This window comes from Pygocentrus nattereri, chromosome 9, assembly GCF_015220715.1.
Source record: "Pygocentrus nattereri isolate fPygNat1 chromosome 9, fPygNat1.pri, whole genome shotgun sequence".
Taxonomy (NCBI): domain Eukaryota; kingdom Metazoa; phylum Chordata; class Actinopteri; order Characiformes; family Serrasalmidae; genus Pygocentrus; species Pygocentrus nattereri.
In genome coordinates, this window is record NC_051219.1 from 35,854,907 (window position 1) to 35,882,578 (window position 27,672).

The 27,672-nt window shown below is 40.9% G+C and overlaps 1 protein-coding gene across 1 annotated transcript in view; it reads left to right on the forward strand.

Annotated features, from left to right (window-relative positions):
* The window catches only part of noc2l (NOC2-like nucleolar associated transcriptional repressor), a 47,508-nt gene that overhangs the window by 10,609 nt on the left and 9,227 nt on the right, over positions 1-27,672 (forward strand). The window contains exons 10-17 of the mRNA XM_017709298.2: positions 1,398-1,586; positions 1,731-1,870; positions 2,563-2,674; positions 8,061-8,174; positions 10,048-10,149; positions 15,295-15,438; positions 21,158-21,271; positions 23,689-23,821. Coding sequence (XP_017564787.1) covers positions 1,398-1,586; positions 1,731-1,870; positions 2,563-2,674; positions 8,061-8,174; positions 10,048-10,149; positions 15,295-15,438; positions 21,158-21,271; positions 23,689-23,821 — 1,048 coding nt within the window. The remainder of the gene's footprint in view (positions 1-1,397; positions 1,587-1,730; positions 1,871-2,562; positions 2,675-8,060; positions 8,175-10,047; positions 10,150-15,294; positions 15,439-21,157; positions 21,272-23,688; positions 23,822-27,672) is intronic.

Consider the following 27,672-nt stretch of genomic DNA (forward strand, 5'->3'; position numbering starts at 1 on the left):
AATTCATCAACATTGACATAGCCTCACACTAACATATGGCTGTGTTCACATTACTAGGTTGAAGTGGCACAAATCCAATTTTTTTGTCCAAATGTGACTAAGATCTGATATTTTCAGGGCTGTGTGAGCAAACATATCTGATCTAAGCCACGTTTATATGTGGTCCTAGATCAGATACTTATCCGATTCATGGCCATGCGATACATGTTTTTTCCCCTGCTCATGCACCATCATTCAGTGTTACTATGGCAACAGCGCCAAAGAGAAGTTAAAGCCTGTAAACGGTGGAAAAGCCCCGCATCTCAACTTTTTCACCTTCGTCTTGCTGTAATAATTTGTGCTGATGATGCACGTGATTCATTCACTTGACACTACCGAACAGGTTGTGCGCATGTGGGTCGTTTTAGGACACCAGTTCATTCGCATTAATTCAAATTAATGTTTATTAAAGTGAAATCGCTTACCTAAACGAGATCGGATTTGAGCAAAAAATCATTTGAGCAATGAGGCTTTTAGCAGAGGATTTTTGACTGTGAGCAGTTAGCACTGATGCTAGAAAAGTGTTGTTGCACAAATTCAAACACTTTAGCATTAAGATAAAAAGTCAGTATTAATACTTATTTACAAGTCCTTACAGCCCCAAACTAAACAGCTTGTGGGCATTTTATTCTCTGTGTGGTCAGTTCTAGCTTATCCCCCAAATACTCTCTGCTTACAAACTTAAGCATTTGTTCTGCAGTGTTTTGAACTACATTCTGGACAAAACTACCATAAATACTAGAATCCCATCAGTAGTTTACATTTTTAGGGGGCTTGAAAAGCGGAGAAATGTTGTGTGATATTATATGTATCAAGCAATGAGAATAGTTACATAACTTGCATAATTAACTACAGCTACCATGAGAGCTTTGCACTCACTTGTGCTTCATTATTCCTAACTTGTGCAAGAATACAATGTATAATGACATTAAAGCAGCATTTATAATTTATATTCAGTATTGTTTTTTGCATTTGGAAGACATTTTGGCATTTGGAAAAAAATTTAAATGTCTGATATTTTTTTGGGAGGTTGATGTTTTTGTGACATCACAAAAACACTGAATTTATGCATATATAAATGTCGCATTTAGCCGTTTTTTTTAGAGTAATATAGGAGGCATTCAGACAATACTGTAGGCGTATCCTGTAATGATTGAATGTCCTGTGGCTCTAAAAGTGGGAAATGGGGACATTTTAACAAACCAGTGATATCTTAATTTGTGGATATTACATTTAATGCCATTCTGTTTGCTGTATTAGAGTACTGGGCAGATACTTTAAACAGCTACTGGTGAGTAATGCAAAGTACAGCATTTTTCGACATCAGTCAGTCTTAAATGTTCCTTTTTGTTTTGTAGCAAATGTACATTGCCTACGTACAGAACTGCAAGTTCACCTCTCCCAACTCGCTCCCCATAATAAACTTCATGCAGCGTACCCTGGCAGAGATGTACTCTCTGGACACACAGGTCTCTTACCAGCACAGCTTCATCTACATCAGACAGCTCGCCATCCACCTACGAAACGCAATGAACATGAAGAAGAAGGTAATTAATCTAACATTAATAAGGCTTCAAGTAAATCTTTAAGCACCAAAACCAAGTCTTGGCCACATATTGAAATATACTTCCTGTTAGCCGTGCAAGTTGTTGCTGTTTTGATGGTTCTGTTGTGTTGGTGTGCATCTGCAGGAGACGTATCAGTCAGTGTATAACTGGCAGTTTGTGCACTGTCTGTATCTGTGGTGTCGAGTACTGAGCACTGTTTACCCCAGTGAAGTGCTGGAGCCACTCATCTACCCTCTGTGCCAAGTCATCGTCGGCTGCATCAAGTGAGTACAGTCTACTGAATCTGTCCATATTTCATTCTAAGACTTGTATGATTTATATTTAAGTAATAAATTCATCTAACGGTTGCTTGAATGAGGAATCTGGTATTTAGAGCTTGATAAGGATAAGCAATAAAGATGTCATAATAACAAATCATGCATAGCTTTTTACAGTAGGGATGTGCATGGATACTCAAGTACTCTGTACTCGGTATATCAGTACATGTTTCCATGTTCTGCATTATCATGCTGATTTATCAAGCTACATTTTAATTAATGCTTTTTCATTAAGTAATCAGGTTGAAGTAATCATGTCAGTATTCTATTCATACCATGCACACACTAATGAAAGTACGGAAGTATAGTGTACATAGAATGAAAAAAGAAATATAGATGTTATAATCAAAGACACAGTTGCGTGAGAGTTACCAGCAGGTGGCAGTGTTGACTGCTTTTAGAGAATGTGTTGCATTTAGTTTCATCTGTTGACTCATTATGGCTGCAGAAGTTTATTTGGAGTGTTTGGGATCATCCTTTTTTCGGCTATGTATTTTTAAATGATCAATCTGGAGTTCTTTAAATGGTACAATTCCAATAGTTCCATCTTTCAAAGGATGGTGTTTAATAGGCTGACTTTCCTTAAACCTCTGTTTTAATGAATGGTCTCTTTGTATGTGTCTGTGTTTGGCGTATAGGTTGGTGCCCATTTCCCGGTACTATCCGTTACGGTTGCATTGCGTCAGAGCTCTCATCCTACTTTCCGGCAGCACCAAGACCTTTGTGCCAGTGCTGCCATTCCTGCTGGAGGTAAGAGTTGATTTAGCTTATTATTTTTCCTTCCTCTAAGTCAGGCTGGGCAGGTGTACACCAATTTCTTGGAACCACAGGGTGTGAGGTGCTGGAGGAAAGACTTACCCACACATCACTGCTTGGGCAATGGCTCAGGTTTCTCTCTGATGCCAGCATGTGTGTTGACGTGTGTTGGCACTGGAAGTCTGAGCATGTAAATTGAAGTCGTGGTTTTTATCACTGTGGTAGTCCTGTGCCTGTACTACCTGCTAATAAAAGACTGATCATCTCATTGTGATGCTGGAGCTATTTCTGACTCTGAATGCTTACCTGGACTCCATGCTTGGCTCATGCTCCACCCCCTTCTGCTCCAACTTTTTCCAGTTATCCAGCTGTACTATGGTGGTAATGCAGTATGGTTAAAGGACAGTTTGAAATATGAAGGTCTCTAAAAGAGAGTAAGAGAGGCCTTTGTCTCTGCTTCGTGGAAACAGCCCTGCAACTTGTGCAGAGCAAGTTGGAAAGCCAGTTAAACAGACAACAGCGTTCACCATAGCAAGAGATGAAAGATAGAAAGGATGGAGTGTTTGGTTTGTGAGTGTGAGTGTTTGTCCAGACGCCTATGTGTGTGTTGGATATCTTCGTTATCAGGAGGAGCGGAGGTCACAAACCGTCAACATTTTCCACAGCGAGAGGCGAGTGACGTGTGGCTGGGCTGGCGTGGGCCCCTGTGGTGACAGCTGTTGTGAGAATAGAAGCGTGGAGGCGACAGCAGCCGAGACCAACGGAAGAAAGAGGGCTGGGGGAGGGGGAGTGGTCACTGCTCCCACCAGTCCTGACCATGCGGTGATAAAGCTCCGGTGGGGGGAAGGGTGCATGCACGTGTGTGTGTGAGAGGGAGAGAGAGATGGGGGGGTGGTTCTGTGGTTTAAGCGCAGTTGTGAGCGCGCTGTGCAGATCACATCCTCTGTGCCTGCGGCGACCCTGTCTCTGCTCCCTGTGTTTATTTGTGATGCACGGCGCTTCCTGTTTTTGCGCTCTTGGTAAAAGTGAGAGGCAGAGGTGTGCATAGCTACTAGCTTTTATTAGAGAAGCAGAACTAGTTCTCCTCACCTTCCCCTCTTACTTTCCTTCCCTTTCACCGTCTCTCACGTTCTGTCTCCTTCGCTTTGTCTTTCTCTCATATGTACTGGCGTCTCTCTGTCTCTATCTTTCTTTCTTCAAGCCGTTCCCTTTTTGGCACACAGTTTTCTTCTTTTGGGTCTTTTGCAGCACTAAGTCTTCGTCTTTATCTTTGCGACTCTCAGCTTCCCTGTGCCCTTATTTTCTTTTCTCCATTGTGTTTTTCTGTGTGTGTGTGTGTGTGTGTGTGTGTGTGTGTGTGCGCACATAAGCCTCTATGTGGACTATGATTCGGTGCTTCCTGCTCTATTGGCCCCTGAGCGTATCAGGTTGGGACCATGCGCCACCACTTCCCCCTGTGTCCCGCAGGCCGACACCACATCCGATGTTTGTACAGGCCGGCCGCCCCTGAGCACTCTCTCTCGTGTGTGCACATACCTCTCCAGCAATAAATGACCTCCCTGAGCCCTCTCAACTGACTAAGGCTGTGGAAACACTTTAGATCATGGGCAGAATCTACACTCCGCCAGGCACGGAAGAAGACGTGACCTGTCAGGAATCATCTTTGTGCTGTATCTTTAATTGCAACAATGTCTGACATGGAAGTCATGGTTCATATAGCTGACTCTGTAGAAGCAGATTATCGCAGTTCTTTTTCTGTTCTAAGTGCGAAGCACAATGAACACTGCTTGTTTGCTTATATGCAGGTCAGAATATCCTGCATATTATATGTCTCCATTCTTCTTCTCACTGTGACAGAAGCTAACAACTTGCATTGCTCTCATACAGCCCAGTGACTCATTTAGTAGTGGCTACTACATCCCCTGACCCTCACAGAGCCAAAATCGTGCTTGCTGGCTCCTGTGGCCTATCAGAGAGGTTACCCATAAAGGCCTCAGTATACTTCCTGTGAAATTAAGTTCTTGAGGGTTGCTTACAAGCCTGCATACTTTCTGCGGCTTCATGTTGCCTTTTGCTGATGCTCCACTGATGCAGGTGGCAGTACGAGATTTTATGATGAGTTTCATGACAATTTATCACAGTTCTAACTATGGTGATGTGCGAGTCCAGAATACTGAAACCATTAAAGGTGGGCTGGAAAAATTAGAGCAAGAAGTTGGTGAATACAAAGCCAACTTCACCCTTTTGTGCACCTAAATATAAAATAACCTGTATGTTTTGGTGCTTACTACATGTTAGCACTACATAGTAGTAGACTTAATATCTTACATTTAGGAGGTACTCGTTGTTTATTTAACCTTTAACGTGTTTCACAGTGAAATATTGGCGTATCTGCCAAAGCGCTCCTCAAAGCCGTCTTTTCACATCATGCCTCTTTACCGACCAGTCACAGGCTTTGTTGCATACTGTCTTTGTCCACAGAGTTGCGTAGCACAAACGAAGCCTCCAAGAAGTATGCTGAGGCCTAAACCCCTCAGATTTTGCAGTAGCTGTTACTTTTGCTGAGTTGTGGCTTAGCCTCCACACCCTAACTCAGAAGCTAACCCACTACCTGTCTGATTTAGCAGTGTCCACTGATCCTTGAGGAGCCCTATCTCATGCATCAAGTGGAAGTTACAACAGCTTGTTGCACCTTGCAGAAATATATTTGGCTTTTCTCATGATCAGCTTAGGCAGCTGCAAATTGTGCCTAGTGTGTAGAGCCCTGTTATGTCCATGAGCCCTTCATGCCTCAGTTAAAATCGTCAGAGGCGGCTCTAATTGACCCTTGCGTGGCTTGTAACGTGATGTTGATGTCCTGTTTTTCAAATTGAGGAGCACTCAGTGTTTACAAAAAAAGAAGAAAAAAAACATTAGTTATGATCTACAACAGAAATAAAAAAACGCCTCCTTGTGGATTGCATAAGGTCCCTAACCATGATGCTACAACCAAGTTCTTCTGTTGCTTCTGATGCCCCTGTTTGCTTTTCCTGCTTGAAGTGGCTATGTGAAGAGCTTATGATGCATATGCAGCTTTCCTTTTACACGTGGGGCCTTGCACAGCAATGCAGTGCAGTTTCATTGACCATAGTGGAACCTGGCCATTACAGAGAGCATGTCTCTAGTGGATGCCTCTATCTCTGTTGGTTTCCCTGATGAGTACCTCTCCTTCAACTTTCCTGAAGAACAGGGCCCTTTTTAAGGCCTATGACAATGGCACACACCTGGGAGCTTGCTTTCTCATTTGCTAGTCACACTGAACTCTTTGCTCTAACCTGCTGACATGTAGCCTACTGCTGGGGAACTCCTTGATGCCTCCCTGCAAAAAGTTATATCGCCTGACACTACGGCAAGATTTGGATTATCTGGTGTGTAGTCGCCAGAAAGTTCCTCAGTCCCAGCTGCAAAGCATGCAAGAACACCATGACATGCATCTACCTCTTACCTCTTAGGCTTACAGGTATTGATCCTGTCAAGGCTAGGGCCCTGTTTGTCCAATTGAGCAAGACTGGCTTGATTAGCAGTTTTCTTACTTTTGTTGTTTGCTTTGTCTCAAAGTCAAAAACTTTGTCTCAAACTGCAACTACAGTGTCCACGTGGTAGCTCTACACTGGACCTGTGTGCAGATTACTTTGTCATTGCCATGGTCACAATCCAGAAATACAGCTATCACCCTCCTGGACTTGCAACTCTTGAGTCAGCCTGGCATGTGAGAGCCCTTTTGACAGAGGCCATGTGTGTCTGTTGTATGAAAATGTTTCTGTGACTGGTGTGCAGATAATCAATGTTACATAGTGTAGAGTTCAGCCTCTGTGGTGCTGGGAATACTAAATAATGCTTGTTTCCCATCCACACCTAAAGTTTGTGGCTGCTATTTCTGCTTATCAGGATCATGTGGATAGGTTATCACTGGATGCACCTTAAGGACATGTTGCATCTTTTCCTTAACTAGACTTCTGTGAGATTTGCCTTCCGTACAAGATTTTGACCTGTGCTTAGGGAGTATTCACACTTCATCTAGTGGTCTTTCAGACCTCATAGAACCACATATTTCTTACGTCTAGGTTTATCATTCTGTAATCAATTACTTCATGAATGCCTAAGTCAAGACCTGGGGAACAGATCTGTCCATCAATAGCTTAGATTGACAGTGTCCTGCAATTGTCCAGTACATGTTTGTCATGTTCAGACAGGTTTTGTAATTGATTCTTTGCATCACAGTTCTCTCTAGTAAGTTGATTCACAAAACAATCTGATTGAGTCTAAGAAGATTGAAGGAGCACAGCGTGTCCCACTGTGTACAGGGTAGTGTTCACTTTTTTACAGAAATGTTGGGTACTGATGAAATATTTCAGTCAAAAATGAAAAAAAAGGAAAAATAAAACATGCTACTCCTCCAACCTTCAATTATATATAATATATCACTGCTGTCAGAAGAAAACCCCGTATCTCCATTTTTGTCCTTTTTCAGTTTTTGACATAATTTCAAAGAACCTGTTGTCCTTTACATTGTGTGTAAATTTCATGATGAATGGAGCAAAAGAAACTGCCCAAAATGGCTTGGAAAGATGTCTGGTTCCACTGACTTGCATTAAAACTACAGTATGTTGTTTTTCTCCTGTAAAGTTCCAAGTTTGGAGATATGAGGTTTTCTTCCGACAACAGGTGTGTGTGTGTGTGTGTGTGTGTGTGTGTGTGTGTGTGTGTGTGTGTGTGTATATATATATATTTACATTTTTATATTTTACTCATTGTTTGGTGGTCCGAGAGGCCCACAGACCTAACCAGTGTGTTGCATATAGGTTACAGCCACATGCAAGTAGTCACGTTAATGACAAATACAAGTGGAAAAAACATAATTTAGGCTTCAGAAATAAAGAGTTATGGTGCACTGAGAATTATTTTGTAATTGTATCTTGGCAACTTGAAGTATAAGGTGCTTAGAGATGTCCACCCATATTCAGTGTTTTCCACAGTGTGAGCTGAGTGACACCTGTTTTTGTGTTTGTTTTCAGTGTAGTTACATTCCAGAGTACTGATTGTTGTAGGGTATTAGAACATTAGAGTATGGCCAAGTGATACAGGATGAGATGCAAATTGTAGAAAGAGGCAATCATTTATTTAACCATCACAATTGTTAATTTATAAAATTATAAAATCTAATGTACATTTTGGCTCTGCAAAAACTATAAAGAGTCTGGCATTTCAGATCTGTTCTTACTGCAGTTATTTGTTAAGGTATCTTGGTATGGATTTTTTTTGTTGTTTGTCCTTGTTTATTTGTGTTTGTTTCCAGATGGGTGGAAGGCTAAGGCTTTTGTTTGTTTGTTTGTTTTCTCAGATTCTTCAGCAGGAAGACTTCAATAAAAAACCAGGACGCATGAGTGTCAAACCCATTAATTTTGCTGTGATCCTCAAACTCAGCAAGACCAACCTGCAGGAGAAGGCTTTCAAGGTGAGAGCTCCTCCCGTCCCGGCTTACAGGAAACTTCATTCTTTCTATATTTTGAATGCCACTCAGAAATGTAATCTCATTTGTCAGACCATTTACATGGGTTGAATAGCATGCAGAGAGAATTTTTGTAAACTAAGATGAAAGTGTGAAAGCCATCACTGCATGGTTGCTGGCTCTGTTTTGTGATGGTTCATAGCTGGGCATGGCTTTTATTCATACACCAGTGTCTCACTCTGATGCTCCATCTTGCTACACTGACATTGCATCAGTTTTGCCTGTTCAGAAAGGTCACTATTGCTACCTGTTACATTTTTGCAAGTGGGTTGGAGGGCTTATGTAGCTGATGATTCATTTTATACATCAGTTAAAGTTTTACCATTTCTTGTGAGTCGCATGAATCACGTTTAGGAGCAGAGAGATAAGAAATCGGCTTCTCTTTCTCTCACTGCGCTCTTCTCGTGCCTGTGTGAGGCTGTCGTGTCTTCACGCTGGCTGGCCATAACTGGATTGGGGTTAGCAGATGAAAGCCTGAACATGCCGCTACAGCGGCTAAAGCAGCGCGCCAGGCCTTTGCCAAGAGGATTGCCACACGGCCCGTGGGGATTATCCTGCTCTCCCGTTTGGCAGGGCGTGCTTTTGCTGTAGCCATCCAGCTCCATTGTACGTCAGAAACGGGTCCCTAAACCTGCCCCCACCCAGGGGTCGCGTTACTAAATTTACCCCTCGCCCCCAGTCCCGGTCATCAGCACAGGGACTTTCCATAGTGAAGGCATGTGCATAGGCACAGTGGGCAAGCGTTACAGGGCTGTCGAGAGGCTTTAGTTCCAATCCTGAGCCCACACCAGGTCAGGATTAGCAGGTTGTGAGTTTGCCAGGCATTGTAAGCCACACTGGGCGAGGTAGGCTCCAGTGGGACAGGGCAGCAGGTGACAGGTGGAGGTTAATCTGGTTTTGGTGCCAAGCTTTAGTTCCTCAGTCACACCCCTCAACAGCTGATATGCAGTTATACACATTGTCGTAAAGGAGAGTTTTAAGTCTTGTGATTGCCAGTATTGTATTTCTAATTAAAATGTGTTTGTATCTGAGAATGTTATACATGGCATACAAAAGTAACTTTTGATCAGTTAAAAAGCTTGATAAGCTTCCAGGGTTCAACGTTTATATTTTCCCTCAATGTAAACCCTCTATAACAGTTGATATGTTTTTCTTTTAGCAATTGTTAACGCATTTTTCTAGTCTAACCTTTAATCCGCTACATGTGAATACCAGCAAACAATGTGATTGGCTAGATATTAGCTGATGCAGGATTAGACCATTTTTCCTGTGATCAGGTGATGTTTGCCTATGAAAGCTAAGCATCAAGTCAAGTGGTCTTTACTGTCATTACTTAATGATTTGTATACATTGGAATGAAATGATGCTCTTCTGGAGTGCATTAAACAGGACTACATAGAGTGTAGATACACAACAATTAAACAAGTGCAGATGATATAAACAGAGCGTTTAAATACTAGAAAGGACAGTAGAACAATAAATGGGCCTCATACATATACACACACACATGGATTGGCATCAAAATACCTAAACACTGTATGCTGTACAGAAAGACTGAGGTTTCATAGAAGCTTTCGAATAACTTGCTGTTTGCTTGTCCTGGGCAACTGGGCAATCGGAAAGGTCACACTGGTTTTATTACTCAGTGTGGCCAAGAAAAATGCCTGTTTTGACTGGAAAGCTTTATTTGACTGACATGCAAAATGACCAACTAGAGTCTGTTGTTTTCTTTGTCTAATTATTATTTTTATCTGTGAATGTCTAGGTAGTTTATTTAGCTGCTGGGTGTAATAAGTATATATTGGTGCGTGTGTTTCAGGATGGGCTGATAGAGCAGCTGTATGACCTCATACTGGAGTACTTCCACACCCAGGCCCACACCGTTGGATTTCCTGAGCTTGCTCTGCCCACTGTTATCCAGGTACACCATGCACCCTCTCTCTCTCTCTCTCTCTCTCTCTCTCTCTCTCTCTCACTCACTCACTCACTCACTCACTCACTCACTCACTCACTCACTCACTCACTCACTCACTCACTCTCTGTCTTTCCCTCCCTTTGTCCCTCTCTCTTTCACTCCACTTCCTTCTCTCTCTCTCTGTCTGTCTGTCTCTCTTTCTCTCTGTCTGTCTGTCTTTCACTGTGTCTCTCTGTCTGTCTCTTTCACTCTCTGTCTGTTTCTCTCTCTCTCTCTGTCTGTCTCTTTCACTCTCTGTCTCTCTCTCTCACTGTTTCTCTATCTCTCTTTCACTCTCCCTGTCTCTTTTGCTCTGTCTCTCTCTCTCTCTCCCCCCACTTCCTTCACTCTGTCTCTCTGTCTGTCTGTCTCTGTCTCTCTTCCACTTCTTTCACTGTATCTCTCTCTCTCTCTCTCTCTCTCTCTCTCTCTCTCTTCCACTTCTTTCACTGTATCTCTCTCTCTCTCTCTCTCTCTCTCACTCTTTTTCACTCTCTCTCTCTGTCTCTCTCTCCCCCCACTTCCTTCACTCTGTCTCTCTCTGTCTGTCTGTCTGTCTCTCTTCCACTTCTTTCACTGTATCTCTCTCTCTCTCTCTCTCTCTCTCTCTCTCTCTCTTCCACTTCTTTCACTGTATCTCTCTCTCTCTCTCTCACTCTTTTTCACTCTCTCTCTCTGTCTCTCTCTCCCCCCACTTCCTTCACTCTGTCTCTCTCTGTCTGTCTGTCTCTCTTCCACTTCTTTCACTGTATCTCTCTCTCTCTCTCTCTCTCTCTCTCTCTCTCTCTCTCTCTCTCTCTCTCTCTTCCACTTCTTTCACTGTTTCTCTCTCTCTCTCTGTCTGTCTCTCTCTCTCCCCTCTCTCTCTCTCTCTCTTCCACTTCTTTCACTGTATCTCTCTCTCTCTCTCTCTCTCTCTCTCTCTCTCTCTCTCTCTCTCTCTCTCTCTCTCTCTCTCTCTCTCTCTCTGTGTCTGTCTGTCTGTCTCTCTTCCACTTCTCCCCCCCCCACTCTCTGGATCTGTCTGTCTCTCTGTCTGTCACTCTCTCTCTCAATCTCCCTGTCTGTCTTTTTCTGTCTCCCGTGTCCTTTCAGTTAATGTACTCTAATGTACTCTTAATGTAATGTATTTTTTTATGTTATAAGAAAGTTTAAATGGTTTTGAACAGTGAACACCATGCAGAGAGAGGTCTCTGTCGAAGGCCTATGTAAGTGAGTGAAGGCCTATGTAAATGTAAGCTTCTTAAATGACTCGTTTTTTTTTTTTTTTTGGTCTCACCCCTCCTCCATCTCTTTTATCGCGGTGGCGACTGTTGGACCCACATCCTGTTTGAGAGGCACTGAGGGCCAAGCCTGGGACACCCAGCCACAGGCTTCATACACACATAGACACACACACACAAGCCAGCTACTTTCAGCCCTCACAGACTCCAACAGCAGGCTGCAGTCCAGCGTCTCTATGCAGCACCACCGCTCCTCGCTCATTCATAGACACACACACACTCACACACACACACACAGGCCACATCCTGCTCTTTGGCCAAAATTCAGCCCTCCACAGTGCTGTTAAAAGTCATGCTTTGAATATTTATTCCTTTGGCCTGGGATGATTCATGCGGGTATTTTTAATGGCTGCCGTCGACTAATCCCTGAGTTTTATTGTTGGAACATGTTTGTGATTTTTTTTTTTATTTTTTTATTTTTTTTTTTTTGTTCCTTTCTGTTTTTTTTAAAGCAGTATGGCCTTTATAGCTTTTCACCCAAATGCCAAAACATAAAAAATTATAATTTTATATAGATTCTTTTCTCACTTACTCTGTATGGTGTCCACATTTTTAGGTGAAACAGTAATGTTTTTAGTAAACATCTTTAAAAAGTTGTTTTTTTTTTGTTGGTTATTTAAGAATGTAGACAGGAAAGGACTGAATGTATTTTTCAAGGGTGTAGATTTTTCCATAAATGTAGTTGTGACAGTCCTGTTTTATTTCATTTTGAGGTGACAGCCCTGCATTTTCACATAAGAACTGCAGTTGTACAACAGGAAGCTAAGATTTTCTGTAGTTCTATATATACATACTATAAAGTATATAATACTTTTGTAATACTTAGTGCCGCACTGTGATAGCGGGATTATATTGGTATCGGCAGATATTTGCTTAAATGAACATCACCATAAGCAAGATCTTTAGATTTTATGGATCTCTCGAACCAGTGTTTTTTTTTTTTTTTTTTTTTTTTTCGTTGTTGTTGTTCTACAGAAGAGCAGTATTTAGATGTTAGGCTGATGTATTCAAATATTATTTATTGTATTTGTAATTCTCTACAGATAAACATTACATTTATCTTTAATGCTAATCCAGGTAGATGTAGTCCCAATTTTTAAATTTGATCACTTTAGCTGATGACAGATTGTCCAAAAAAATTGGGATTTATGTTTTAATTGTCTTTTTTTGTTCATTGTTTGCAGCTGTTGGGATCCAAGCCTAAAGTTACTAAATTGGCTGATTTGCCACCTTATCTGCTACCTCACTTTAATTAATAGCTAATACTTGTTGTACTGTTGAATCAGAACTCATGGAAATGTCTACAGTTACACAGAACTATGTGTGGAGCTTCATGATCTTCACAAGATGGAAAATATAAACAAAAAAAAAAATACTAATTCTGTCAGCACACCAGCTGAAAATGTTGAATTAACTACATAGCTAACAATTAAGCCTACATTTCTCAGTGCAGCCCTTAAAACATGTACCAAGTTAGTGGTTCTCATAAGTGCCATGATTTCCCAGTGAGTGCATTTACTGTGTTCTTTTATTTACATTCATTTGCCTCAACCCAGTTCACTGAATTCACATTTAACTTGTTGCAGTATAATAGGACCAAAATCTAGCGACTATAAAAAATGTTAGCGGTCAGCTTAAATCATTTTGATCATTTCAAACAATGTGATCATCTCAAATGATAATGATTGGATGATTATGTAATAACTGTGACAGGCCTAATGTTTGTGCATGTGCATTGGCAGATGTGTACATGAAAAATGATAGATATATGCGTTCATCCTGTATCAGCGCATCCTTCCTATAATAGTCCTGTGGTAAATAATAGTATTTTTGAAGTGTCTTGTGAGGTTGTTAGTGTCACAGTTTCATGGCTAGTCACACTATATGATTGGACCGTTAACCCACTGATGACTGTTCAGAAAGCTTGATTTAAATGCATATTGAGCTCGTATGACTACATCTCAGTGTGTTGTAGCTACAAACCCTGATTCACCCTGAAATACTGAAGCAGCCATCTTCACATATTCTGTGCCCACAGGGGACTTAGATTAGTGCTGGTAGATGCTGGTAGGTGCTTTGCAGCCCACCTGATACATTGCTAGTTAGTAATATCACTTCACTCATGCAACTACTTATAATGACTGCAAGATGTAATTTGGCTGCAAGATTTTATGGCAAAATGTGGGGTTAAGCTACAGGACTTTTACCACGTTTGTAGTCCTGATTCTCAGTCTGGCCCAGTCTGCAGGATGTCAGGTAGTCAGAATCGACACTTGGGAGAGCAAATCGAGTAGTGTGTATGGGGTGGAGACTTTGTTTTACCTCCCGAATATTTTTCGGATGAGTGTATCGAATGTTTGATTTTTAAATTTAATTTTTTCTTACTTTCTTGACTATGAGTGTAATTGTAGTAGTGTATACTGATCAACGACTCAATCAGATTGGATTCCTCCAGCAGTCAACAAAAACTGAGCATGAAAGAAGCAAATACAGCAAATAAATGGCGAGAAGACACTTTAATAAACTGAGAAGAGCACAGTTGGATGCGTTTACATCTAATACTCTTAAAAACTACCACACAACAAGTTTTTGTTTGTGTGCCCCAGTTATGGGAGAGTGTGCAGGTTCAGCTCCATTCAGAAACACCTTAAACATTGTGTTGTGTGTGTGTGTGTGTGTGTGTGTGTGATCCTAAGTTGTTTAGCATGTGGTTCCCAATACTTCAGTCACTTCAAAAAAATCAGCAGGAACCAGTCGTATACCCAGTCTTTTTATTATCTGTTAGAACTCTAAAAATCAGGTGATGTATCCAAGGCTTCTCAGACCTATTTTATCATGTTAGTTTTTTCCCCCTAAGCAACTGTTTGTGTTTTCCCAGAGTTAACCCCATGATAACCACTACCTTAAACCACACAGTGTATCCACAAATATCTCTGAAATAATTGTGGCTACTGTTTATAATAGCACAATTCAAAAGAGCTGGAGAGTTGAATTTTTTTGTCACCTTTTGCCTTTTTGTTTAACACACAGGAATGTAGAAAGGTATTTTGCACTTTAAGACCTCGCCACACAAAAACAGACATAAATAAAATACCGAAATATAGATTAAATATACACAAAGAAATTATTGGAACATAACGTTCAAGGAAACGTGTGTTTACAATGTGAAATTCCACTGATTTTTCAAAAATTTTGCTTAATTCAATTACTAATATATAAACAAAGTATTTCAGACTGGTTTCATGTGAAACATCAAACCACTGTCCGATAGAAACTTATGGAGTCGGAGTAACCTCTAAAAGCTACCACGTAGAAATGAGTTACATAGAATAGTTATGATTGCACTGAATACTGATTGAGCCTTTGTTTTATAATTGTTTTACAATAGGATTTGTGCATTTAATGCATTTTTCGAAATACATTTATGACAGAGAGGGTGCCATGCAGAATGTTGTAAGACAAAGTAGCCCCCCAAAAACGGATTGACTGTTTAGATTTGTCAGCATTGCATACAAATACTCAGAAAACACTTGTGGATTCTCTGGTGGTTTTGGACAGTAAATAAATAAATGTTGTATACATTGTGACCCCTGGTTCCTATCACCACCACTGTAAAGAAACTACGAGGCAGTCAGTCATGAGATGTCCTATACTGCTAACCGAATATATTGTAAGATTTCTATAGAATTGCTGGAGAGATTTCTGTAGTATTACTTTAGTACTTTTTCATTAGGGTGGTTTCGAGTATAAATCAACTGTGTAGTGGAATGGAACTGAAATTACTGATCCTCTATTCTAACTCTTCCTCTCTGTCTCTCCCTGCCTCCAGCTGAAAGCTTTCCTGAAGGAATGCAAAGTGGCCAATTACTGCAAGCAGATCCGCCAGCTGCTGGAGAAGGTACAGGAGAACTGCAGCCACATCACAAGCCGGAGACAGAAGGCTGCTTTTGGCGTAGCTGACGCTATAGCTGTGGTAAGTATGCATGTGCGTATTTGTGTGTGTTCGCCAGGCCATCGGCCTGCTGCACTGTTTGAGGCCCTGATGCCTCAGCTCTTGAATATACCTCTGTTTTTTTACCATCAGCAAGCGCGCCTCGCCGCACCACTCTGAATTTACACACTGTAAGCACACACACCTTTGTGCGTGTATTTATAACACCTCATGGTTAGCTTGGTTTGGCCTTCTACACCTGCAGCCTTGATATTTCTGGTTCATCGTGTCTGACCCCCTCTTTAATGCACAGACAGAGAGCATGCATGCAGCTTAAAGCCTTCACTCTTACAGCTTGGTGGTGTACCCTTGGTTATGACATTTGCATTGGCTTTTAGTTCGATAAGGAACGAAGCCAGTACGCAGCATGTCATCTCCATTCATTTTATTATTATCCTCCTTAAAACCTCGACTGGCCTGCCTTTCTCTGTGGATTCAAACCACTTTCATGACCAGACGTTGTGACCCCATCTGTCCAGACTGAGACAGGGAGAGGCCAGTTTTAGTCGTAAAAACATGCCGGAGTCCCCACTGCTCCAGCCCATACCACCCATCCACAACAGCCTCACCCTGCCGCTCCATCATATACAGGTGTCAGCTGGTCACCACCACCACCCACAGTCTCCCACTGAGGAATGCAGGCATGTTTGTATGCTTGTGCATGTGTGCATGCCCTGTTTCATGGCTAGTCCAGCATGTGGCTGCTGGCTGCGGTGATTAGTTTGAAGATTCCTGCTCTCCAGACATCCAGAGACGTACGAAAGCCGCAGCAGCAGATTGACCCCAGCTCAGTAATGCATACTGGAGCACAGCAGATAATGTGTAGGCAGACGGGTGGGAAAGCTTACTAACAGCATTTCACTCCATGAGGAGGAGGAGGGAACAGGAAGTACAGAAGCTATCAAGTGCTTCTTCCAGCAGCCTCTCGGAAACTTGCCCTTTTAGGGGTCATGTGCAGGCTTTGCATGTGCTGCCAGGGTACTGCTGGCATATAGTGGATAAAATATTTTTTTAACCATATTTTTAATATTCCCTGGTTCCGTGATCAAGTTAAATGTTTGATCAGGCTATTTTTTGTTACTGCAGCTTTAAGACTGACCTCTGTTCTGATTGGCTGCCATATGCTCTGCCTCATTGAATTAGCAGTCCAGATTAAAATACTCCTTATAACTTCAGCAGTGTGTTGAGTGAAACTTCTGCAAGTTAAAAGGGCTGATGTGTAAATGTGTTTGTTTATGACATCACAGAATATACACACATTTTTTATATATATATATATATATATATATATATATATATAATATATATATATATATATATATATATATATATATATATATATATATTATAATATAATAATATTGTGTGTGTGTGTGTGTGTGTGTGTGCGCATGTGTGCAACACAAGTGAGTACACCTCACAGTGAACATTTACAGCATTTGGCTGACGCTCTTATCCAGAGCGAATTACAATTTGATTATTTTTACATAGGTAGGCCAAGGTGGTGTTAGGAGTCTTGCCCAAGAACTCTTATTGGTATAGTGTAGGGTGTTTGCCCAGGGATTGAACCTCAGTCTACAGTGTAGAAGGCAGAGGTGTTAACCACTACACTATCCCAACCACACCACAATTTGAACATGTCCAACTTGTGCTCAGAGTGTCAATATTTTGTGTGACCACCATTATTATCTAGCACTGCCTTAACCCTCTTGGGCATGGAATTCACCAGAGCTGCACAGGTTGCTACTGGAATCCTCTTCCACTTCCATGATGACATCATGGAGCTAGTGGATGTTAGACATCTTGTGCTTCCCCTCCTTCCGCTTGAGGATGCCACACAGGTGCTCAATTGGGTTTAGGTCTGGAGACATACTTGGCCAGTTCATCACCTTTACCTTCAGTGTGTTTGGGGTCGTTATTGTTTTGGAAAACTGCCATGTGCCGCAGTTTCTGAGGGGAGGAGATCTTGCTCTGCTTCAGAATGTCACAGTACATTTTGGAATTCATGTTTCCTTCAATCAACCACAGCTCCCCAGTGCCGGCAGCACTTGTTCAGCTCCAGATCATGATGCTACTAACACCATGCTTGACTGTAGGCAAGAGGCAGTTGTCTTGGTACTCCTCACCAGGTTGCCACCACACATGCTGGACACCATCTGAGCCAAACAAGTTTATCTTGGTTTCGTTAGAACACAGGACATGGTTCCAGTAAAGCATGTTCTTGGACTGCTTGTCTGCAGCAAACTGTTTCCGGGCTTTCTTGTGCATCAGCTTCAGAAGAGGCTTCCTTCTGGGACGACGGCCATGCAGACAGAGTTGATGCATTGTGTGTGGTATGGTCTGAGCACTGACAGGCTGACCTCCCTCTTCTTCCACCTTTGCAGCAATGCTGGCAGTACTCATGCGTCTGTTTTTTGAAGCCAACCTCTGGATATGACGCTGAACTGGTTTTTGTTATTTCAAAAGAGTTAAAAAGAGTAGTATATTCATGATATGGTATATCAAAGGTTTTTACCAGTCCAATTTAATCTATTCCAATTATAGATTAAGAATGAGGTGTTTATATGCACTCAGCAATCTGATGGAAAATCTGTTTGCTTGTGCCACGTAGTGTAGATGTTACCATGACGACGAGCATCACGTGAGTCCAGTGAGAGGCACAGCAGTGTGTTATCGGAGTTTTTAGCTGGAGCGCTTCTATTTTTAATTGCTTTAAAATTATGTGAGACTCAAGAAAATTACACAAGTTGCATGCTCATCCCACCACCATGTTTTAAAGTTTGTCACCACTGCAGACCAGTTTCTGCTCCCACCATGTTGAACGTTAGAAACTTCTTCTATTTAATGGATTAGTTACAGGTTTAACCACCTTGTTCAATTGCATAGAAATTGTTGTCCAAATGGCCTCAGTTGGGCTAATCGATTGATGTGTAAACATGGACGTATTCTATTCCGATTGAGCTATTGGTCAGATTATTATCGGATTGTTGGGCTGCATGTAAACATGGCTAGTGTCTCCTCCTAGTTTTAGACTGTTACCCTTTAACGATCTGTAATTTTAGTGCTGAAAATAACTGTTGGATAGCATAATCTGTTGGATTATGCTATTGTAAGTGAATGGCTAGACTTCTCCCTCCTCATCTATTAATTAACATGCACGTTGCTACCTACTGGGTTAAAATTGTCTAAAATTAAATCCGTTACAATAATGTCACTCTGTTGCCCAATTCAGTTTTGGCTGCAAACACCTAAAATGTGCATATAATATCAGAAAAGGTTTTTTGGGGCACCCAGGCCTAGTGTCAGGAGTAGTTTGGAAAGAAAGAGCTTACAGGAACAGATTGAGACAGAGGGACGAGCTTAGCGTGCAGGGCGTGAGGAGAAGCACAGAACCGTTTCCTCTCCAGGACGAGCGGCACGCCGCATCCATCTTCATCTCCGCTCTCATTCGTCACCCTGCCGGAGCTAACCCCATCCTGTCCTCCCCTCCCTTTTTCCCCTCCTCTCTTCCCTCCTACTCAGACCTTCTGCTCTTAGACCTGATAAATATTTAAGACCATTTAAGAGTGAAATGAAGGAGAGATGGGGGCACTCTCTCTCTCTCGCTCTCTCTCGCTCTCTCTCTCTCGCTCACTCGTGTGTAATGTAGAAGGCTGTAGTGGGGGGAGGAGGGGTAGAGGCGGCTGTGCACAGGCAGACAGCATGGCACCGCTCCGGGGCGCGTCTGTCGCCGGCTCTGGGAGGCAGGAGAGATGTCCTTCAGTGGCCCGCCTGGCACAGCAACCTTTTCAGCAGCTCCGCGGCCAGCGCTGCCACATCAGGTCATCTTCCTGGCCCCCTGCCCCGGTGATCTGTCCGACAAACAGCTGAAATTTAATTAAAGCCACCTTCAGCCCATCTCCGCCCTGCCCGGCGCTGGAAGTGCCTGCTGGTCCAGCTTTACAGCGGCCATTGTTTGTTTGAGTTTTTATGGATAATGTTACAGATTTCAGCTGGAAATCATTGAAGATTTACACTACCATTCAAAAGCTGGGAAGCATTTGCCATACTAGGTTTTTATTTTCTGTACGGTAATAACTTATACAATGTGGATTTAAGTATTACAGACTAATATCTATTTTTTTATATGTATTTCTTTGAATATATCAAGAACATATGTACAGCTGTAACAGATGTAAATGAAATGGTGTAAGAAATGCTGTAATTATCTCTCCAGAAGAAAAATGATGTACCTTGAGATTGGCAGTGATGAATTCTGGATATTAACTTGTAACTTGTTATTCAGCTTGCTTCCCCATTTTAGACCGCTCCATTCAGCGTTCTGAACCTGTCTAAAAGTTTTGAATTTTTCATTTACAGCTTCAGTGTTCGTCTAATATTTTGAAACCTGTGAAGTTGCATAGAGAATCATTTTATACACTTGTATGTAACCAGACTTGTTTCATATTATGGAAAACATTGGTTCCAAACTTTTCAGTGATAGTATAGATTGGGACTTGGTCGTCGTACTGCATTCTGACTGACAGCTGGAGTCTGTGCATTCCACTGTATATTCTTTATAACCTTGTGATATCCGAGCTTATACAATGGAAATGCTCTACAAAAAACTGCATACCATTCCAGCATCGTTTGATTTTGTTTTCAGACCTGGAGGAGCGTGTTACAACTCTCTTCACTCTTTGATCGTTTTTCACTATCCGACAAACCACTGCAAATTGTAATAAATAAGTTTAGATAACTGATGACGGAAGCCCAGATCTATTATCGTCTATTGGATTTGGAGGTCAGCTAATCTTATTTGACCTGATCAATATCTTCCACAAAGACCTTTAAGGGGAGGCTGAGAGAAATTCTATCGCCCATCCTGCTGACTGTTTATTTCTTTTTTTTTGTTTTGTTTTTTAATGAAACGCACACTCCTTTACATGATACCAGACTCATTATTTAGTTGTTTTGCTCATATCTTTGTATAATTTTTTCAATTTAGCATTGAGTAGAGTTGAGAGAAAATCATAGCCTGAAATATATTATTTTGAAAGTGAAAGCCCCATAACCTTATTTTTATTTATTTGCTTTGTTTAGCTTTAACGTGTTATTTTATTTACTGTAAATGGGTGGAATTTATTTTTATGAGATTTTTTTCCCCCAACTTTTCTTTTTCCCTTTGAATTAACCAAGGATTTTTTTGTTACTGCCCCTTACGACTGATGTATTGAAATGATCTCTATGCTGACTGGCTGCTTGGTATTGGGCCTTGTTCAAAAAGCTGTCTGGGCTGAAACACTCGTTATAACCTCAGTTAGAGTGGCTGAGATTAAACTTATATGTGCTGAATAGATGGTTAGATGTAAATGCATCAGTTTTCATGACCTCATGAAAATACTGAATTCAATACGGGCTGTTTTTGCAGCTTTGGTTACATACGTGGACTGAGTAGGGAATTGTATGTTTTGAAATTAACAATTTTTATACCAAAATCTAATACAGCAAACTCTATTTCCAAACAATTTTTTCATAATACGTTCCTTTTAAGAGCACATTAATTCGTCAGTGCTGTACTTTTCCTTTCATAGTCTACACACCTGTCCAATGATCCTACCGCATCTTGCTGTTTATTATTATTTATTGATGCTAGCTCTGTAGTGATGTTTGCTGTTTTTGTGTATTTCATACTGTTTGTGTGTTTGCGTGTGTGCTGCAGGCTGCGTGGGAGAAGCAGGTAGCAGAGGAAGGAACTCCTCTAACGAAGTACTACAGCCAGTGGAAGAAGCTCAGAGAGAAGGAGATTCAGCTGGAGATTTCCGGAAAAGAAAGGGTAAATATCTCCAAACTAGTACTCCTAAACAAGTACCCCCATTTCATGTACCACAGCTAAGCAAAAAACAGCTCCTAACACAGGGTATATGGTCAGACCTCTAATTACAGCAGGTTAGGTGACTTTGAGAGCAGGTTTTGAAACAGTGCTTTTGGTCTGACTTGTGAAAAAGAAGCCATATGATGTGAATCGGCTCTGCTTTATTAACACTCTCTTAAATCTTTCCATTTCCAAACATTGGTTCATGTCCCTCAGGAAGCATATATATATATATATATATATATATACACACACACACACACACACACACACAGGGAAGCGCAAGGATAGCCTACCTTCTCAGGACGAGCTATATGGTCCTACTGTGGTAAAATACTTTTTAGAAAACCTATAACAGACCACACCTCCTTCAGTCATAACAGGCCATCCAAGTTATTAATTCTTAATTTTTCTCTGCCAGGAGGTTGATGCAGTGTGTATCTCTCCATATTAAGTCATATTAAGTTCCAATATTAAAACTAGGGCTGCAGCTAGCTAATACTTTTGTTTTTGAATAATCTATCAAATATTTCTTTGAGTATTTAAATATTCTTTAATAATATCAAAAGACATTTTATTTTCAAGAACTAAAAAAAAAACTCCAGAATAAAATGCCAAATGTTTTTGGCTTTATGTATTTACTTACTGTACACTGTTCCATAAATAAAGCATAATGGTCATGGAACTATGAGGTAACTAAAAGATAAGGGGGGGTATCTGTAAATAATCAAAATAATTATTTTGTAGCAGTCCCAAGCCTGATCTGACACTGGACAGCACTGAGTGGTGGTGGAAAGCAGATGCCATTACCTTTTGTCTTTTTTAAACATTATTTTATACTTAAAACCAGTAACGGATGTGTCCTTCCAACTAAGTGTACCTAAAAGTGTCACTGACTTTGTGCTCCCTTTAAAGAGACATATGCACACAAGCAGCTAACCAAACACACCTCGACTGCCTTGCAGTTTCCTTCTCATGTACATCTAAAATACCTAAGAGTACCTAAAATATTTAGAATAATATAAAATATATAAAATTTATAAAATACCTATTTATAAATAGATGTAGGTAAAATTACATATGAGACATGTATGACCCCAGGTCCGTGCAAGGTATGAAAACCAGTGTGTGTGTGTGTGTGTTTGAGGGCTGGAGTTGGAGCATGTCCATAGGGAGATAATGGAGATGACACCAGGCGGAGTGTTGGCGTCGGGGAAGCGGCAGATTGGCGGAGGAGGCGGACGGGCGGGTGTGTGAGGAGAGCGAGAGCTGCAGGAAGAGTATTAGAGTGCTCAGGGCTGCTGCCCAGGCTTTGATCCACAGCTCCACACCCGGATCTGATTACTCCTTCCTCCTCCTCGTGCCACTGGAGCTGCCTGCCGCCACCTCCATCATAACACTTTCGTAAAGCTCCACACGCGCTCAAATTCCAGCAATTATTTATATGAGGAACGTTATTAGTTCTTCATAGAAAGAATGAGAATTCATAACAAAAAAGTCATCAACCTGGTGGAAGTCTGTTAGCTTTGGAAGGTGGTTTCAGGATATTTGAAACTTTTTTGTTTAGCTTTTTGTTCGCTGGACAAAAGTTTTTTAGAGGGTAAAAACAAAAGCTAAAGTCTAAACATTCAAAGTCTAAAATTATGTTGATGGTGGAAACTAAAGTATAGCCATACTAACTTTTTGGAAATTATTATACACTCACTGGCCACTTTATTAGGTACACATTGCTAGTAAAAGGTTGGACCCCCTTTTGCTTTCAGAACTGCCTGAATTCTTCATGGCATACTTTCAACAAGGTGCTAGAAACATTCCTCTGAGATTTTGGTTGGTTATTTGAGTTACTGTTGCCTTCCTGTCATCTTGAACCAGTCTGCCCATTCTCCTCTGACCTCTCACATCAACAAGGCATTTTCGTCCACACAACTGCCGCTCACTGGATATTTTCTGTTTTTCGGACCGTTCTCTGTAAACCCTAGAGATGGTTGTGCGTGAAAATCCCAGTAGATCAGCAGTTTCTGAAATACACCAACAACCACGCCACGTTCAACGTCACTTAAGTCACCTTTCTTCCCCATTCTGATGCTCGGTCTGCACTTCTGCAAGTTGTCTTGACCACCTCTACATGCCTAAATGCATTGAGTTGCAGCCATGTGATTTGCTGATTAGCTATTTGTGTTAACAAGCAACTGAACAGGTTAGGTTCCTAATAAATGTGCCTAATAAAGTGGCCGGTGAGTGTAAATGCTACTCCATCTGTGTAAAACATGTACAGCAACATAGTGTAGAATGAGATAATAGTAATGAGTGAAATAGTGCTTAACTGCTTGCAGTTATCGTTTCCTTCATTTATGCTTGGATGTTTTTTATTTTTAAAGATGGAAGACTTGAACTTCCCTGAAATCAAGCGCAAGAAGCTTCAAGAAAAGAATGAAGACAAGAAGGAGTTCAAAGGTCTATTTGATTCAGACAGCGATTCAGATGGTGATGACCTAATGCACAAACTTAAAGGTAATATTCTCCTGTTTCATGTACCTGTACAGTGTGTGCCATGTGAAAGTCGTAGGCACCCAAACACATTTATCTTGGCAATAAGTGTGTTTTTGCTTATACAAACAGTGTTTATCACTAGAGGGGATGCAAATGAACATGAGTACAAAAAAGTAACAAGAATTTCCGATTTTGAAAAAAGTATTGAGCTAGTTTGAGGAACAAAGTTTGCTTCCAGATTTCTCTGATGTTCGAATAAATAAACCCTTACCTGCCTACCATCTTTATTTCTATATTGTTTGATCTTTCTGGTACTCGGCCCACCACAATCAGAAAGTCTAGACACCCCAGTCTTGATCCATTTATGGTTTTTAGACATTCTGACATACCTGGTAAACAGAGTTCAGATCACTAAAAGCTTATTGATTTGTTTAAACAATATTGATCTGAAGTGTGAAGTACAGTCATATGCAAAAGTAAAAATTGACATACTTCTGCACATTTTAATGCACAGTTGCTACTTGTTTGCTGAATTTAAACTATTAAGGGGGAAAAGCACAAAATGTGGCCTGTGCAAAAGTTAAGGCGTATTTATTTCTCCAATAGATAAAATCAATAGATGTACATTAAAAAGTTTGTTTCCTGTAGAGGATGTGTTCACTTATTTTCACTACATATCCCTGTCCATAAAGTAGTAGTTTGAAACACTAACAGAAAACTTGAGTTTTTAGGCTTTTTTAGATCATCTTTACATAGCAAAATAAATGTGATGAAAGCATTGATAAGTAGTCTTATTAAGGCTACTTATCAATGCACCTTTTTACCTCTGCATTAAAAGATGTGACACTGCAGTGAGAGAATCCTGTGTCAGGTGTGGGCTAAAGATGTGCGGTGACGTGCTCCTGTTCTCTGCAATTCCACTAGTCGTCACTGGGAGGCTGTAGTCCATTGCACTGCATTGTATGAAGCACCTTCCTGATCAGAAACTTCCAAAATGCAAAATTCAAGATGAATAAGACTTGATACGCTGGTATAGCAAGATTTTTGGGCTTTGAGTCATAAATACCTTGTGCATAAACTGTGAATTTTTTTTTACTGCATTAATCTCAAATGCTGTTAATGTATAAAGTTTCTTCTATAAATTGTGGGCACATAAGAGAAGAAGAGAAATTCTACCAATGTCAAGCCTTAGACATGAGAAACATTTTCCAGCTTTTCGCTATGTGTCCAGCCTCTTCTGTGGGCTGCCTCACGTGTGTGTGTGTGTGTGTGTGTGTGTGTGTGTGTGTGTGTGTGTGTGTGTGTGTGGCATGCGTGTAGGGCAGTCCAGCTGTCTGCCCTTCCTTCTCCTCTTTTCTCCTTTTTAACCCCACCAAATCCGGAGTTCCGCACTGGGTCATGTGTCGGACACACACCACTCTTGCCAAGTTCTACAGCTTAAGGTCCGACAGGCGCACCAAAAAAATCCCGTAGAGGTGGGAGGCAGCAAGAGGTTTTTTTTTTTTCTTTCCTTTTTTTCTTTTTTAACATCTGCTATTCATTGTGCTTGCAAACGCCTGGACTGCCTCAACCTCTCCCTCTCTCTCGCTCTCTCGCTCTCTCTCGCACTGTTTCGCAGGAAGCGTTTTTTCTTTTTGCAGGCTTGGATCCCAGTGGGGGTTTGTAATTCAAAACAGTTGACTGGAAAGATGTTAGCGGTCGCTCCCTCTGCACGAGGCTTAACTGCCCCCATACCCTCAACCCTTAGACCTGAAGGGAACACACACATGCGTGCGTGTGCAGGCGCACACACACAGTCTCACACATATTTAAGTCTTCAATCAGGACATTGTTGCAAAAATCCATAATACACATTTTTAATAACTATGCTGAGTGCTGCTGTGGTAACATTCAGAAATTGGTGATGGAACGCTTGGTGGTGGTGTTCACCGAATCATGCAAAAGAATTGTGAATTCTGAACTTTCAGTCAAAATCACTGTGTTGTTTGCAGGAGAGGAGCTATTTTACTATGATTTGAATTTGTTATTGTACTGTTTTGTTTTGCAATAAGAAAAGCTATCCTGGACATTTTGACCACATTTTTATAATTTCTTGTTACCAAAACACACCAGGTGTTCAAAATTGATCTGAAGTCCTGCTGACATTCTTTGTCTGATATAGTGCCCATATTAGAAACTCTGGTTCTAAGTTGGTTTGCTCTATGTGGAAAAATGAAAACCGTTTTGAAAAATTGCCACTATTGTGCCACAAAAATGTTCCAGACCCGATAAGTTTTACCATACAGACATTTATCCTCCAAATGTTACTGAATCCTCTGTATTCCAAAGTTGTTAACGAGTCAAAATGCCAATATTGCTAGCATACATAAGACTGACCTCTCCAAAATATCCCACACAAACCATCAAGCTTCTTCAGAGCGCGAAGCATTATGACTGACATGAGAGCATTTATTTTGCTTTTGTTGTACATGGTCAACAAATAAGTGCACAACTTTGAAATCATTATTCAATAAATGTCAGCCTGTCTATCAACAGTTGTTAAATGTTAAACAGTGCTGCAAACTAGGATAGAGAGGAGCTGGTTAGCTTTAGCTTAGCTAGCATGATAACAGCTATACCGCCACAGAATATGTTCTGGCTAACTAAAGTACAGGCACAAGTTTGAAGTCTGATTCAAATTTGCAGGAGTAAAGTCAGTCAACTGGTGCAATTCGAAACTTACCGGCTTTGAAACATTTTAACTACCAGCTGTGACAGTGATGAGTTTCAAATACATCATATATTTATTTCTACAGACCGCTTAGACCTGGGGTTCCTATTGGCAGCGAATACAGAAGCACAGATGGCTTCAGAGATCTGTGTAAACGAATGTAGATCACATGATGCAATGAATACAATTGGATTATTACATTTATATAGTATAGCAAGGCTGGGACCAGAAGGTAGAACAGATTCTTCTGCAAAAAATCTAAATGTATAGATCCGGGGTCAGCAGTGCGTGGCTCTTTCACTGCCCTGTTGCAGCTCCACAGCAGAATTAGATTTTTAGTTATTAATAGTTAATAAAGCTCTGCTCATTGTTCTAACAGTAAATGGTCTTAAATGCTGGAGTTAATGTATAACTGCTAATTCGCCCTTTAATCCTGAAGGCACACAGACTGGTGGTCACACAGAAACGAAGACACCAAGCACAGTCTCGCATAGGTAGTAGCTAATGGAATGGCAAGATGAACATTGATAATTTGGAGACAAATTGACTTACTTGGGTTTATAAGCACTCCAATTGGGTTCCCGATGCATTGAATCTGCAAGAAGAAACTGTTAAACACTATAAAGTCACAATGCTGAAGTCAGCTTCTCATTCACCAGAGGTTTGAGTGTCTGAATTCTCCTGTTCCACCTTAAATAGTGCAGCAGTGATATTCTGCTTTTGCGGAAAAGTTTCCTGTCAGAGATGTGAGAAATGTGGCTGTAGCTGAACTGAAGCTTAAAGCAGAGCAAAATAAGGCTGCATTTTCCTTTGTATTTTTTTTATATATATATATATATATATATATATATATATATATATATATATATATATATATATATATATATATTATTTTTTTTATTTTTATTATTTTTTTTTTATTATTCACGCTTATTCAAGCACATTTGCACATACTAAGACATATACAGAGCCAAGATGGTAAAATGGGCATAAAATGCTGTGGCTCCAAATGTGGTTTGATTTTTGTTAGATGGACAAACTGTGTCTTTTTAACTGTTGGGTTGCTGGCCTCTGGTGTAGACCAACACTTGTTGCGTTTCTTTTTTGAAGGCGAAAGACAGGGAGAAAAGTGTCATTCTCCCTAGTCGGCGCATGTGAAAAT